Below are 13,338 nucleotides of genomic sequence, written 5' to 3'. Positions count from 1 at the left end.
TGCTCAACATGGAAATACATTTTACATGCTGTTACTGAAAAGTACACATGCATTAACACACACACACCGCCAACCAGCCACAGGCCTGACCTACAGCATGGACTGATCATTAGTCACTAGAACATACTTAAATAGAGGTTGGGAAAGACTAATCAGGTGCTGCTGTCAGTCTAACACACTGAGAAGAGGCATTCTTCCTCATTAATTGCAATTTAAATTGTGGCTGATACTGAAAATAGTCCAATTCCCCTACTTTATTAAAATGAGCCAGCAAATTGCCATTTGGGGAGGGCAGGGGCAGTTTACTACACTTGGGTTTCTCTGGCTTTGCAAAAACATTCTGAAGTTCTGCAATAAATTGGGCTTTACATTGCTAAATGTCAAGATAACTACTCCCCCACATCCCAACACAATATCAAATTAACAGAGAATGAGGAAGCAATCCCGAAGACTTCACGTCCTTTTACAAGAAAGGGGAACTTAAGGGAGCATTCTGTCTCATGTGGACCTGTGGGCCAACATTCTTATGGGAAAACAGTCCTGCCAGCGTGAGGTAAAATCAAACAAGAAAGTAACTTTTGCAGTTACATCAACTTCACTAGGTATTTTCAGCTAATATAGGCGGCATAAACTTATTTGGAAAACCTAAAGTGTATAGCAATGAGAACTAGGATTAAGCAGAGTAGGGTAAGCCAGTTACTACTTTGGCACCTCCTAGAGCGTACACAAGTGTGTAAGGATATAAAGAACTTCAATACCTTCATGACAGTTGTAAATCCATTTTTGAGGTTTATTCTACAGGGCAGAAGTCTTCCCAGGTCCTTGTGGATGGGGAAAGCATAGCTTCCATTTAAACAAGACAATGAGGTATGTATAGCAGAATTATGGTTTGCATTTTTCTGGTATTTCCATTTTAGAAGGATGTCATTCCACTGCAAAATGAGTACACCAGTGTAGCCTCTATACCTGCTACAAGACACGATCCAAACATTAGACCTCCAGCTGAACAAAGAATCTCCTCCCATTTCTTCTTTGGTTTAGGTCCAGTCAGAGTTGTAGACTTTCAGTAAATGGTACACCAGTTGCTTCCATCACTGGGCATCAGTCCCCCAGTGATAAGAAGAATCAAGTCCACAAACCACCAGATCCCAAGTCCTCCAAGAGTGAGCAATTTCCCTACAGCTGTGCCTGTGTGCCCCAGGCAGAAGCGATCCACTCCAAAGCAGCCCAAAAAAAAGGAGTAGAGGAGAGTAGTTATGAAGTAGTGCCCCGTGTATCTGAGAGAGAACAAAATGGAATAAAACTTTCACATGGTGAGCTGGTATCCACCCTTGCCTTCACTGTACAACAGTTCCCTCTAATGGGCATAAAGGAGCATGCACAGAATCTCTATGTACTGTACTTGAAATGTACTAGCCCAGGGGTTGTCAACCTGGTCCCTACTGCCCACTAGTGGGCATTTCAGGATTCTAGGTGGGTGGTAGGGGGTTCTATGGCACAAGCTGAATCCTTCTTCCATCGAGCACTGGTGGGCAGTAAGGAAATTTTACCATCAGGAAAGATGAATTAGTGGGCAGTAGGTATAAAAAGGTTGACTACCCCTGTACTAGACTGTGCCTACATAGGCCTTGGCTGGAACAGTGAAGAGACTTGCATTTACTCTTCGTTTGTGAGCAAGAATAGTTCCTTACACTTGAAGTCAGTAAGACACAATATGGGAGAGGAGAGTCAGATCTGTCTTGCATAGGACTCATCCACACTTCCATTTGTGCTGCGCTTTCTAGGCACAGGCCCATGATCTCTAGGTCCATTTTCAATAAGTTTGTTGTTGTTGTCGTCCTGCCATTTCCCCCAGGAAAATCTGCTGTTTACCTCTGAATTGGAACAAACTGCAATTCACGGAAAACTGATGTTTGTTGAAAATTGATGTTTGTTCCGATTCAGTGGCAAACAACGTCCGTGTCATAGCTGGACCAAAAAAAGGCAGCTTGGACACAGAGCTGTGGCTAGAAAGTATGGCACAAACAGAAGTGGGGATGAGCCTGTGCACTGCCTGTCACACAATGAATGTTGCAAAGGAATTCTGGGTTCAATAATCTCAATAATCTCAAGAAACAAAGCAAAAAGGAAACTCACTTTATGCATGGCTTATTCCCCCGCCGAAAGGTCCGCTGGCCTGCACATTCGATGCCATCCAGTGCCTTGCATTGAACCTGAGTGTGGCTCACATCACTATATGCCTGACCACCAAACTATTACAGGGACAAAACAACAACAGCGGACAGAATTGAGAATTTATTGGACTAGATTCCTTGTTTTAAGTATACATTTTCCATAATGAATACATTTATCTTGGAACATAGGGAGCAGGAAATCGAGCCTCTCTTTATCCCTACCCCAAATTTGCCAGACATTTATCTAATATTAGAGTAGCAAAATAATCCCTTTTGAGCCCACCTTGAGACATCCGTAGCCCAGTTCCTCTCGTGCACTGGCATTTCCACCATGATCCATGGGAGCCTCACACTCTACAAACTCCTCAGGTCTGCAAATAAACCACAAGGTGAGTTTGATTTTGAGAAGAAGAAGAAGAAGAAGAAGAAGAAGAAGAAGAAGAAGAAGAAGAGGAGGAGTTTGGATTTGATATCCCGCTTTATCACTACCCGAAGGAGTCTCAAAGCGGCTAACATTCTCCTTTCCCTTCCTCCCCCACAACAAACGCTCTGTGAGGTGAGTGAGGCTGAGAGACTTCGGAGAAGTGTGACTGGCCCAAGGTCACCCAGCAGCTGCATGTAGAGGAGCGGAGACGCGAACCCGGTTCCCCAGATTACAAGTCCACCACTCTTAACCACTACACCACACTGGCTCCAGAGTTAAGTACAGAAGCACCAAGGACCAAGAGCTGGAACAAAGGCTGAAGTCAGAGCACAGCAGTAATTCATGAATGTTCCCCAGTTTCCTTAGATTGATCAGGCTAGCATCAATTTAACCCCATCCCTTCTCCAGTCTGCTTCCGTTGCAGCCTCTCCAACATACTGTACCTTCCTAAATGGGGCAGTTTACTGCTTGCACCTAACCTTTCATCCTTGACCCCAGACACCTGCCATCAAGTTTAATACTCCGTTTCCAACACACTCCCTTCTCCCTTTCCCATCAACCATCCCTTCTCTTTGCCCAACATCAGTTTCACATCAGCCTCCAGTTTGCTCCGATTCATATCCCAGCCCTAGACTTTGGCAACGCCTTTGTCTTCCATCCCAGCACCACTCATCCTTCCATGCACAAGCCACAGCCTTCCACTGTTAAAAAACCCTTTGTGTTCCATCCTTACCCCTTTAGTTCTTCACACATAAACTAAACTAAACTAAGGAGCTTTCACAGCTGTGTGCCCAGAAAGCAGCTGTTTACGCCAGTAGCAACTGGATTTGCATCTGTCTTTAAACCACCATCTCAGCTGACTCCTACTCTGAGCTGGCAGTATAGTCCTTTATTGCTGAAGTTTCTGTCTGGATTTTTTAAAACAATGCAATCGGTGCAGAAGTAATTTTTTTAAAGTTGACCTTAGAGTGTAGGAGTGAATGCGCCTTAAGTCACAATGCCTATCACTGTACCCAGGACCATTCCAAGACATTTTGGCAACAGAGAAGCAGCAAAACACTGTGCCACCCTCCACCGGCCTCAAATTATGACCCCAGGAGCAGCCCCTGCCATTTCCTCCCTGGAGTGGGAGGAAACCAGCAGCACCTCCTATTCACCATGCTGCCACTGTAGAGGCAGCATGGGGCAGGGGCTGCCAAGGAAGTGGCAGATCTGGCCTCCAAGAAACACACCACAGCAGCTGCTACTGTAGAACTGGCTATACATTCCTTGGAGGCCAGATCTACTGCCCCTGTGGATCCTGACTCCTGCCCCCAGAGGTTGTGTCCTCACCTTGCAGTCCTCACTGCACTCCTCAGCACTTCTGAACACCCACCAGGGCCCACCAATTTTGATGCTTCCTCTAGCCCTCACCACACCGGACAGCAAGAAACTACAGGACACAATTTAAAATTTCCAACAGTGCCCTAGGGCAGGGCTGTAGCTACCAGGGGGTGGGGGCTAGCTGGGGTTTTTTACCCTAGGACGGCGATGCCTCCAGAGGGGTGCCACTGAGGCTCACAGCTTGTGTGTAAGTACACAAATGCATGGGGGAGGGGGTGCCATACTGAGTCTCTGACCTGGGTGAAATAAAGCCTAGTTTTGCCCCTGCCAAGGGTGCCCAAAATAGCATTCCTCCAGGCTGCTTAATGTGACAGCTGGCCAGTGCCAGCCAGACGCATACTTCTGCTAAGCAGACCTGCCAAGACAGTATGCCAAGGGTATTTTTTTACTTTTTTTACTACATTTAGAGCCCACTTTTTCTCCAAGGAGTTCCAGGTGGCAAACACTGTTCTTCCTCTCCTCGTTTATCCTCCCAGCAACACTGAGAAGTTGTGAGGCCTCTTGGGTTGTGGGTTCGAGCCCCAGGTTGGGCAAAAATTCCTGTCCTGCTGCAGGGGGTTGGACCAGATGACCCTCACTGTCCCTTCCAACTCTACAGTTCTGCGATTCTACGACCCAAGGCTACCCAGCGAGCTTCATGGCTGTGGTAGGATCTGAACCCTGGCCTCGGCCAGCCCAGTCACAGATCCCAGCCGGACCCAGCCGCCTCCTGGGCCCCATATCCTTTTAACTCCCTTCCCATATCCACTGCCTGACTGGGCCGGGGAGAGGCCAGGGTGCCAATTCGAGCTGCGCCAGGAAGCCGCCTCTCAGGCTCCGGCGAGGGGGGAGAAGATGGCCGCCCCCGCCCCCCCTCCCGGAAGTCTCGCGGGACCTTACAGGTGGTCGCAGCGCACGAGCGGGCCGTGGGGGCCGTGGCCTTGGCAGGAGAAGGCGCCTCCGGCGCTGGCGGGGGGCTCCGCCTCGGGCTGCTCGGGGCCGAGGGTGGCGTTGTGCTGGAGGCTGCGCGGCACGCCCTGCAGGAGCAGGAGGTTGCCCAGCAGCAGCGCCGCCTGCCCGCACAGCAGCGCGTAGCAAAGCGGCGGCCCTCGGCCCGCCATGGCGGCCGCCGCCGCGCAGAGAGACTCCTTCGCCGGTTACCCAGAAAACCCGCGCTCCGCCCCGGCCTCGCCGCCGCCCTCTCCGCCAATCAGGAAAGGGGATCCTCATCTAGCCAGTCGGAGGCGAGTGGCGAGGCAGGAGGCGGGGAAATGGGTAGAGGGCCGCGCCGCGCGCATTTCCGGCGGAGGGGAAAGGCGTCATAGGGCCGGAAGGCCTCTTTGAACCGGGCGGATGAGCTGGGCGCTGTAGGAGTACAGCCAGCCGCGCTCAGGGATGTTGGGAATTGTAGTCCAGCTGCGCCTAGCGCAACCTTGCCGGCTTTTCACTCCCCGGTGTCTGAATTTCAAATGGTCTCCAGTCATTACCGAGAAGCTGCTGCTGTATATGTTATCCGGATACGTTTGCAGAAAGTTTGTATATGAGTAAATATTTAAATCTTGAAATATTTTTATTGCGTTTTCAAATATATAGGAACATCAAAAAAGAGATAACATATACAAAAAACAACGACCCACCATTCTTTCCGACATAGGACAGATATAATAAGGTCATGGATATACAGACATTTCATTAAAAAGAAGTAACAAAAAGTAAAAAGCACAAAGTCCTTTGTGGCACAAAAGAGGCCAAACCTGTTTTTGGTAGGTGACATGTATTTTTCACATCTGATGTATTGGCATATGAAACTGGGCCCAACCATGAAACACTATTCCCTTGTAATAAGTGTACTTATGGGTAATTTTCTTCAGTATTGCTGTATTGCTATACCTTGGTTGAAGAGACAAATGGTCCAGGTTTTTGCATTGGAGGGTCTACAGTTTGTGGACAGGTTATAGGATGTCAACTGCACACTGAACATTTGTTCCGATTTACTTGCAGGACTATTATATGTTGTGGGTCATCCCACACTTTCAGCTGCATTTTCCCATCACTTTCCTTACCACAAAAGTTCTGATAATACTGCAGAAACCTGAATTTGCTGATATGTTAAATCCAAGCTGCAAAGTACAGTGGTACCTAGGGTTACATACACTTCAGGTTACATACGCTTCAGGTTACAGACTCCATTAACCCATAAATATTGCTTCAGGTTAAGAACTTTCCTTCAGGATGAGAACAGAAATCGTGCTCCGGCGGCACAGCGGCAGTGGGAAGCCCCATTAGCTAAAGTGGTGCTTCAGGTTAAGAACAGTTTCAGGTTAAGAATGGACCTCCGGAACGAATTAAGTACTTAACCTGAGATACCACTGTAGCAGCAGCCTGGAAAGGCCACCAGTGTTTGCTGGTGACAAGCTGTTTAAGATACTATGCTGCTAAATGCAAGTATTATTGCAAACCATATAATAAACCAGGGCTACCTGATGTGGGAGCAGGCCCCTAGGGGAAGCTGCTTATTTGATGGCTGCACACTGGCAGAAAGCTTGTCTGCTACAAAATGTGAGTTCAGACCAGAACAAAAGTAAAGTGCAGCTTGGTCCAACCAAAGGTCTGCACTGTCCACTGAAACAGTGCCTAAGCTAGTGCTGACCCAGTGTGTGTTAGCTGTGAAAAAAGCAAATTCCATGCTGGGGGTCATTAGGAAAAGAATTGAAAATAATGTAATATACAATTACAGTACTGACTCACACTTGCAAACATGAAAGGGTTAACCTGAGCTGTAAGCTCCTTACCAGAGTGAGTGTGCATTAGCAGGCTTGCAGCAACCTCTGCTCCCCACCGTCCTGGTTCTCAGTCTTTTCTCTTTGTGCTTCCTGGAACGAGCAAACAAGGAGTTATGCAGACAATTGCTCCCAGTTGAAAGAAAAACCAAATGAACTGAATGTCTCCAAAGGGGAGATTTAAAAACCTGCATCTTTGCTAACCCAAAGACTGCAATATCTGTTTTAAAGTCATTTGGAACCTTTTTTCTATCTTTGTTTTATTGCCAAAAGGACAGAGACTTGTTTGGTGCCATTTCTAAAAACTGTGAATAAAACATTCACTTATTTGCAAAGCTAGGTGTCCGTGCTTTATTCTAGCCAAGTATTTTTATGGGAAATGTTGTTTAAAAGTAGATGAGGGCAGATGTAAATGTAACCAGTTTAGATGTGCTTGGAGCAATCACCATTCTGCTTAACCCTGCTACTGGAGAATAAGGATCTCTCTTCCAAACCCCTCTCTCCAATAAGTAAAACCTCTGACTTCATAATGCTGTTATGCAAAACTATGGTGTGACTGCATTACGAATATTGTTGGTCATCTCACCCAAAAAGGATAATGTTACTGGCCACCCCAATCTGCCAAGCAGTGCCCCAGACTCCAAAGGGTCTTGGCACTCAACCAGGTGCCTTTGGGGAAAATGAAGCGTGGCAGAGTCTGCAGTTTCTTTGAAATATGATTTATTTACACATATTTACACCAGAAGTTTTCAATGGAGAGAGATTTCACAGGATTCATATCTTAGGAGGAGCCAGTCCTTCACAGCAAACCAGCATTGGATTCCCAGACATCTATGTGTGTGTGCCTCTCTCTCAGTCTGCCATCAACCAGCTTGCCAAGATGGTTCTGGCCTTCAAAGCAACTCATGCAGTTCTCCCTACTTCTTCCCTAAGCACAAAATTTCGAATGCACAATTTTTTCTTGTGTGACATCACACCGTCACAGTGGCAATCTCCTCCACTCACTGGCAGAGCCTTCTGCCTTGTTGATGGTTTCCATTGACAGTTTAATCAATGACTTGTTTCCAGCATGTTTTTGTCATTCTTAATGACTTCAATCCCAAGTGAGGCCCTGGCCTGAAAAAGCTTTAGCCTGCTGTGTTTTTCAATGGCTTGGCATTTTCCCTTCATTTCTCCAAATATTATATAAATTTATATATAAATAATTTTATTAATTTCCAACATTCACTAGCTCAAGCAGTTATAGATGCCCTTGTTACCCCATACTCTGTTACTCCAAATCTGTAACAATATTAGAGAGTTGGAAAGGGTTCTGAAAGGGCAAGCGAAGGGGTTGGAGTGACTCCCATATGTGGAAAAGTTGCAGCATTTAGGACTTTTTAGTTTTGAGAAAAGGTGAGTAAGAGAAGTTTATATTTATTTTATTTATGCATTTTGCAGTTTTTCATTTTACATCTCATGCATTTTCCATCTTACAATATTTACAGTGGTACCTCTGGTTGTGAATGGAATCCGTTCCGGAGGCCCGTTCGCAATGTGAAAAGCCCGCAACCCGAAGCACGATATCTGCAAAGGTGCATGGCGCAATTTGGTGCTTGTGCGCATGTGCAAAGTGTGATTTAGCACTACTGCGTATGCGCGAGTGGCGAAACCTGAAGGTAACCCTTCCGGGTCGCCGTGGGACGCAACCTGACAACGTAACATGAGGTATGACTGTATAATAAATCCTTATTGCAGTCCAAAGACCCATAGAACAATTTCAGAACAAAATACAGTTAAGACAGCCAACCACAAAAGAGAGAGAAACTGAGGCGGTCATTTTGATTTGTCTTGAGCTTGATGATCTTTGTTTCTTTTGATTTCCAAAAGAAACGTTGCCACGGCCAGTGTAATATCGTTAGACCTATCATCCAAAAGATTTAATATGGGAGGCTTCAGATTTTCCTGGCAGATTTGCCAGTAGGGGTTTGATCAGTTGGTCACTTTCTTTCTCGTACTGCCCACAATGCAGTAAGATATGCTTAATGCAATCGACGTCCTGAGAACATAAACAAAGCCTATTCTGTTAAAGGATGCCTCTCAGCCTACCATTTAGAACTTCAAAAGGAAATACATTTAGTCTGACTGTGCTAAATAAATGCTGATAGGTTGGTACAGACTGATTTCTAAGATATGAGGGTATCTGAAAGTCATACCCATATTGGATTCCTACTGCTACTAGGCCACAGTTTACATGAGATTGAGATCGCAGGTCGCTATGTGAAATGTCCCAGAGCCTTTGCCTCAGGGCTTCAAGGGCGGTATCATAGCCCAGATGATACAAGAGGGATGATGGCAGTCCAATCAAGGTGGCTTTTCTGGCCATAGTTTTCAGCCATGGGCTGATAAACTCCTCATTGGTTAAATGTAGAAATAATTCCTTCCCCAGGCCAAATACTGAGATCTTGAGCCAGTATCTCAGGGCAGTGCACCATGCTTTAGTGGAGAGTGGGCATTCACCTGTTTCCAAAAATAGAATTGAATTTGGGACAGAGTTTGGGACCTGTAATAGGGAACAAAGAAACTTTGCCTGGAACCCGTCTAACTAGGAAACAAACCGTTGTACCAGACGTTTGAAGCGTAGAGAAGTTGGGAAACCGATTTTGCATTAAAGACCCTTATGCCTGATGGAACATACTGACCTCCCCTTGTAAAAAAGAATCAGAGTATAACAAGTTTCCTTAACTCCACCTTTTTTTCTCTTTTTTAAAATGATATTTATTAAGAATTTAGAGATTACAGAAAAGAGAAAAAGAAAACAAACAGCAAAAAAATTAACAACATATACATTACAATATATAAAAATAGATAGAAAAAAGAAATAAAAGAAAAATAGAAAGAAAAATACAGCAATAACAATAAAAAATAAAAATAAAACACACATTCAATATTCCATCTCTTTGTCTTTCATTTACTTGTTTCATCGACCTCCTCACACCTCCCTTTTTGTATTCTAGTTTAATTATTTGTTTCAGCAAATTCTTTCCATCTTTCTCAATTTTTATTGGATAATTTATCTTAACAGTCTAACCTATCAATTAACTCAGCAAATCCTTTTCATCTTTCACAATATTCTGTCATTCAATTTACCTTAATTTATTTTAACCTTATCTTAAGATAAAATACCTTAAATCCTAAAACTTGATACTTATTTATACATAACTCCTAATATCATTTCTACTAAAGCCAAATGATTTCATTCCACCATTTTTCCTAATTCCCAAAATTTTACCCTAATTCCCAAAATAAATTTTTAAAGCTTTCTTCCAATCTTCATCCAACGTCTCTTCTTCCTGGTCTTGGGTTATGGACCTTACTGTCCATTCCATCTAGTCCATCAACCTGGTAGTCTTATGTCCGAGGCTCTTAAGTCTTTTCCATGTCCCTTCTGCGATTCTTCTTGTTGTTTATACCAGCACTTTGCCTTGTCTTTTGTTGGTCTCTTTCTTAATTTCTTTCTTTTCTCATTGAGAAGTAGGTCTCGGGGAAACTCCAACCCAAAAATATCTCCATCTCCCCTCAACAGATCAGCCCATTCCCCACAGTCCCATTCCCCACAGTCAACCGGGTAGTCCAGAAAATATTTAAATGCATGTTTCAAAGTCCCTCCAAAATTAAGGACCCCCACAACTCCAGCCCCCCCCCCGCCCACTCCAGGTTCAATCTTCAAAAACAGCGGCCTATGCTCCTGCAGGGCCTCGGTTCTATCCATTTGTGTTGCTTGAGGTTCAGCAGCAACCTTCTCCATTGTCTTCTGCATTTGCACTTGCCCTGTCAAAACAGGTTCCTGGGTTGGGTCCTGAGTGGTTTCTATATAAGTATTCACTGTTTGTCCAAAATTTTGAACTGCAACAGTCATCAAATTCATCTTCTCATGCATCTGCTCCAGCAAAGCGCTTGTCTTGCAAAAAGCAAGCACCAAAACTTCTTCTATATCCATTTTTGTTCAAGGTCAGAGTCTGCTCTCACGATCCTAATCTCCACAGCTGTGAAATCCCCAGATCGACTCCAGCAACAATTTAACAAGCTCCCTCTAGAGGGAACAATTTCCATTTGTATCCATCTTTTAAAGGCAAGTCCAGCAAAAGAAAGTTACTTTCATTTTTCAAATTTTTGTTTCTTTTAAATGCAAAAGGTAACTTTGGAATCAATTTGTTTCTCTTCTTTAACTATCTGTCAAAGAACATTCCATTCACAGTTGATGGGCTTCCCCAAAAGTTTCTGTCTCTGACACCCCGTTCCCAGGTTTGAGACGGTGGAAATTTATCTTTCTTTACTCTCTCTCCGCAGGCTTAAACGATCAAAATTCCCCCTCTTTCCCCCTGCTTCCAAGAGGGGTTTGGTTGCTTAAAAATGAAGGAAATTTAGGTCTTTATATACAACTTTCCAGACTTTGGCTTGCACAATTTTTGCTTCAGTCTATACACAAAAAGCGGAAGGCGGAATTCCTGTTTAGACCTTCCCGCTTCAATGCCAAATTAAAGTGTTTCTTAATCCAATTTTCCGTTCTACTCACAGGTACTTGTTTAGAGTCCAATCGTCCACAGGAAAAAGTCAGCACTCTCCGACAACGGCTGTGTGGCTTCACTCCGTAAAAATAGCGGTCGATTCAAGACACCGCGCTGCTCAGCCCATGTCGCTTCGGATCCCCGAAAAAGGGGTTTCCCTGCGAGTAGGGGAGGTGCTCCTGGTGTCAGCCGAGTCCCACGTTCCCAGGCTTCCTCCGCCTGGGATTTTTAAGGGGTCTCCACCTTCGCCGCGGCGGCCAGACCCGATTTTCGCGGAGCGGGTTCCTCTGAGTCAGAGGAATTCCGCCATTGCCGATGGCACTAACCCGGAAGTCCCCCTGAACTCCACCTTTTGATAGGCGGTCTGCCAGTGGTAATTCCAGGACTTTGAGTGATTAAATAAAAGCTCTAGGTATTGGAAGTATTTGTTGTTGTTGTTTAGTCGTCTAGTCGTGTCCGACTCTTCGTGACCCCCTGGACCACAGCACGCCAGGCACTTCTGACTTCCACTGCCTCCCGCAGTTTGGTCAAACTCATGCTGGTAGCTTCGCTAACACTATCCAACCATCTCGTCCTCTGTCGTCCCCTTCTCCTTGTGCCCTCCATCTTTCCCAACATCAGGGTCTTTTCCAGGGAGTCTTCTCTTCTCATGAGGTGGCCAAAGTATTGGAGCCTCAGCTTCAGGATCTGTCCTTCCAGGGCTGATTTCCTTCAGAATGGAGAGGTTCGATCTTCTTGCAGTCCATGGGACTCTCAAGAGTCTCCTCCAGCACCACAATTCAAAAGCATCAATTCTTTGGCGATCAGCCTTCTTTATAGTCCAGCTTTCACTTCCATACATTACCACTGGGAAAACTATAGCTTTTAATATACGGACTTTTGTTGGCAAGGTGATGTCTCTACTTTTTAAGATGCTGTCTAGGTTTGTCATTGCTTCCCTCCCAAGAAGCAGGCGTCTTTTAATTTTGTGGCTGCTGTCACCATTGTGATAGGAATTTTATGGTCTTAGATATATGGCAACGTTCATAACCACACGTACATAGATCAGCACAGGAAAGTCAATCTGGAACCATTTTGATTCCTAAACTGAGCAAATGTTTCTCTGCATGGTCAAAATGGAAAAGCTTCCCCATTGTCTCTTCCTTCACAAATCCTGTCTTAACCTGTGTTTGAATAAGGGTGTGAGCCTTATCATTACAAGACTGCCCAGGCTCCCCAAGAAATCCAATCAAGTAACCTGCCAGACAGGAAATAAACAAAGCGACAGGAGATAAACTGTGACAAGAGAAAAACAACATTTAAATTTCTGTGATGTAGGTGGGATGTATCTGAGGGGTGGTCTTAGGTTACACCCCTTCTGTGATGTATGCATAATGTTTCTGGGGGTGGTCTTGATCTACAGAATGGGAATTTCAAAAGTCTTTATAAGCCCTTGCACAGCAATTTTGGGGGTCCTCTTCCTCTCCTGCGTGTGAGGGGAGCACCTTGTTGCAACAGATCAATAAAGATCAAGCTTACTAGCTGCTTTGCTTCTCAATATTCTCTGGTTGGCCTCTGTTATTTTCTCCTACCAATAGGGAACCTATGTAAGGACTCTATATGGGCTCTTGGATACCCCATAAAGGAAAAGGGCATATTTTTATTTACAACACCATCTTTAGTGATCATGGAGCCCAAGAAAGTAAAATCTCTCACTGCCTCCATTTCTTCCCCTTCTATTTGCCAGGAGGTGATGGGACCAGTGGCCATGATCTTCGTTCCCCGAAGAAGGGCAGTGCCAAAGAATTCTCCAACTACCGCACAATTGCACTCATTTCACACGCTAGCAAGGTTATGCTTAAAATTCTACAAGGCAGGCTTAAGCAGTACGTGGACCAAGAACTCCCAGAAGTGCAAGCTGGATTTTGAAGGGGCAGAAGAACCAGAGACCAAATTGCAAACATGCACTGGATTATGGAGAAAGCTAGAGAGTTCCAGAAAGACATCTACTTCTGCTTCATTGACTATGCAAAAGCCTTTGACTGTGTCGACCACAGCAAACTAAAGCAAGT

General features: G+C 45.0%; 1 protein-coding gene and 1 long non-coding RNA gene across 2 annotated transcripts in view; both read right to left on the bottom strand.

The window, feature by feature from the left end:
• Positions 1-13,338, bottom strand: part of LOC309358312 — a 367,127-nt gene that overhangs the window by 103,256 nt on the left and 250,533 nt on the right. The gene's annotated exons all lie outside the window — the stretch shown is intronic.
• TM2D2 (TM2 domain containing 2) lies at positions 770-5,108 on the bottom strand. The gene is made up of 4 exons (XM_081891183.1): positions 4,861-5,108; positions 2,458-2,545; positions 2,137-2,252; positions 770-1,277 (listed from the first exon to the last, which is right to left on the bottom strand). The coding sequence occupies exons 1-4, from the start codon at positions 5,079-5,081 to the stop codon at positions 1,064-1,066; spliced, it is 639 nt and encodes a 212-aa protein (XP_081747309.1). The 5' UTR covers positions 5,082-5,108; the 3' UTR covers positions 770-1,063.

This window comes from Podarcis melisellensis, assembly GCF_964234715.1.
Source record: "Podarcis melisellensis genome assembly, chromosome: 15".
NCBI classification, from domain to species: domain Eukaryota; kingdom Metazoa; phylum Chordata; class Lepidosauria; order Squamata; family Lacertidae; genus Podarcis; species Podarcis melisellensis.
Note: the sequence above shows the minus strand (reverse complement) of the source record. Positions and strands in the feature narration are given on the sequence as shown.

What these genes read in the sequence shown, in the direction of transcription:
- TM2D2 (XM_081891183.1), bottom strand. Translation starts at nt 5,081, where the DNA reads ATGGCGGGCCGAGGGCCGCCGCTTTGCTACGCGCTGCTGTGCGGGCAG. An exon ending in CTCGTGCGCTGCGACCACCT is followed by an intron (nt 2,546 to 4,860) that starts GTAAGGTCCCGC and finishes GTTTATTTGCAG; the next exon opens with ACCTGAGGAGTTTGTAGAGT. An exon ending in GGGAATAAGCCATGCATAAA is followed by an intron (nt 1,278 to 2,136) that starts GTGAGTTTCCTT and finishes GTTCTCTCTCAG; the next exon opens with ATACACGGGGCACTACTTCA.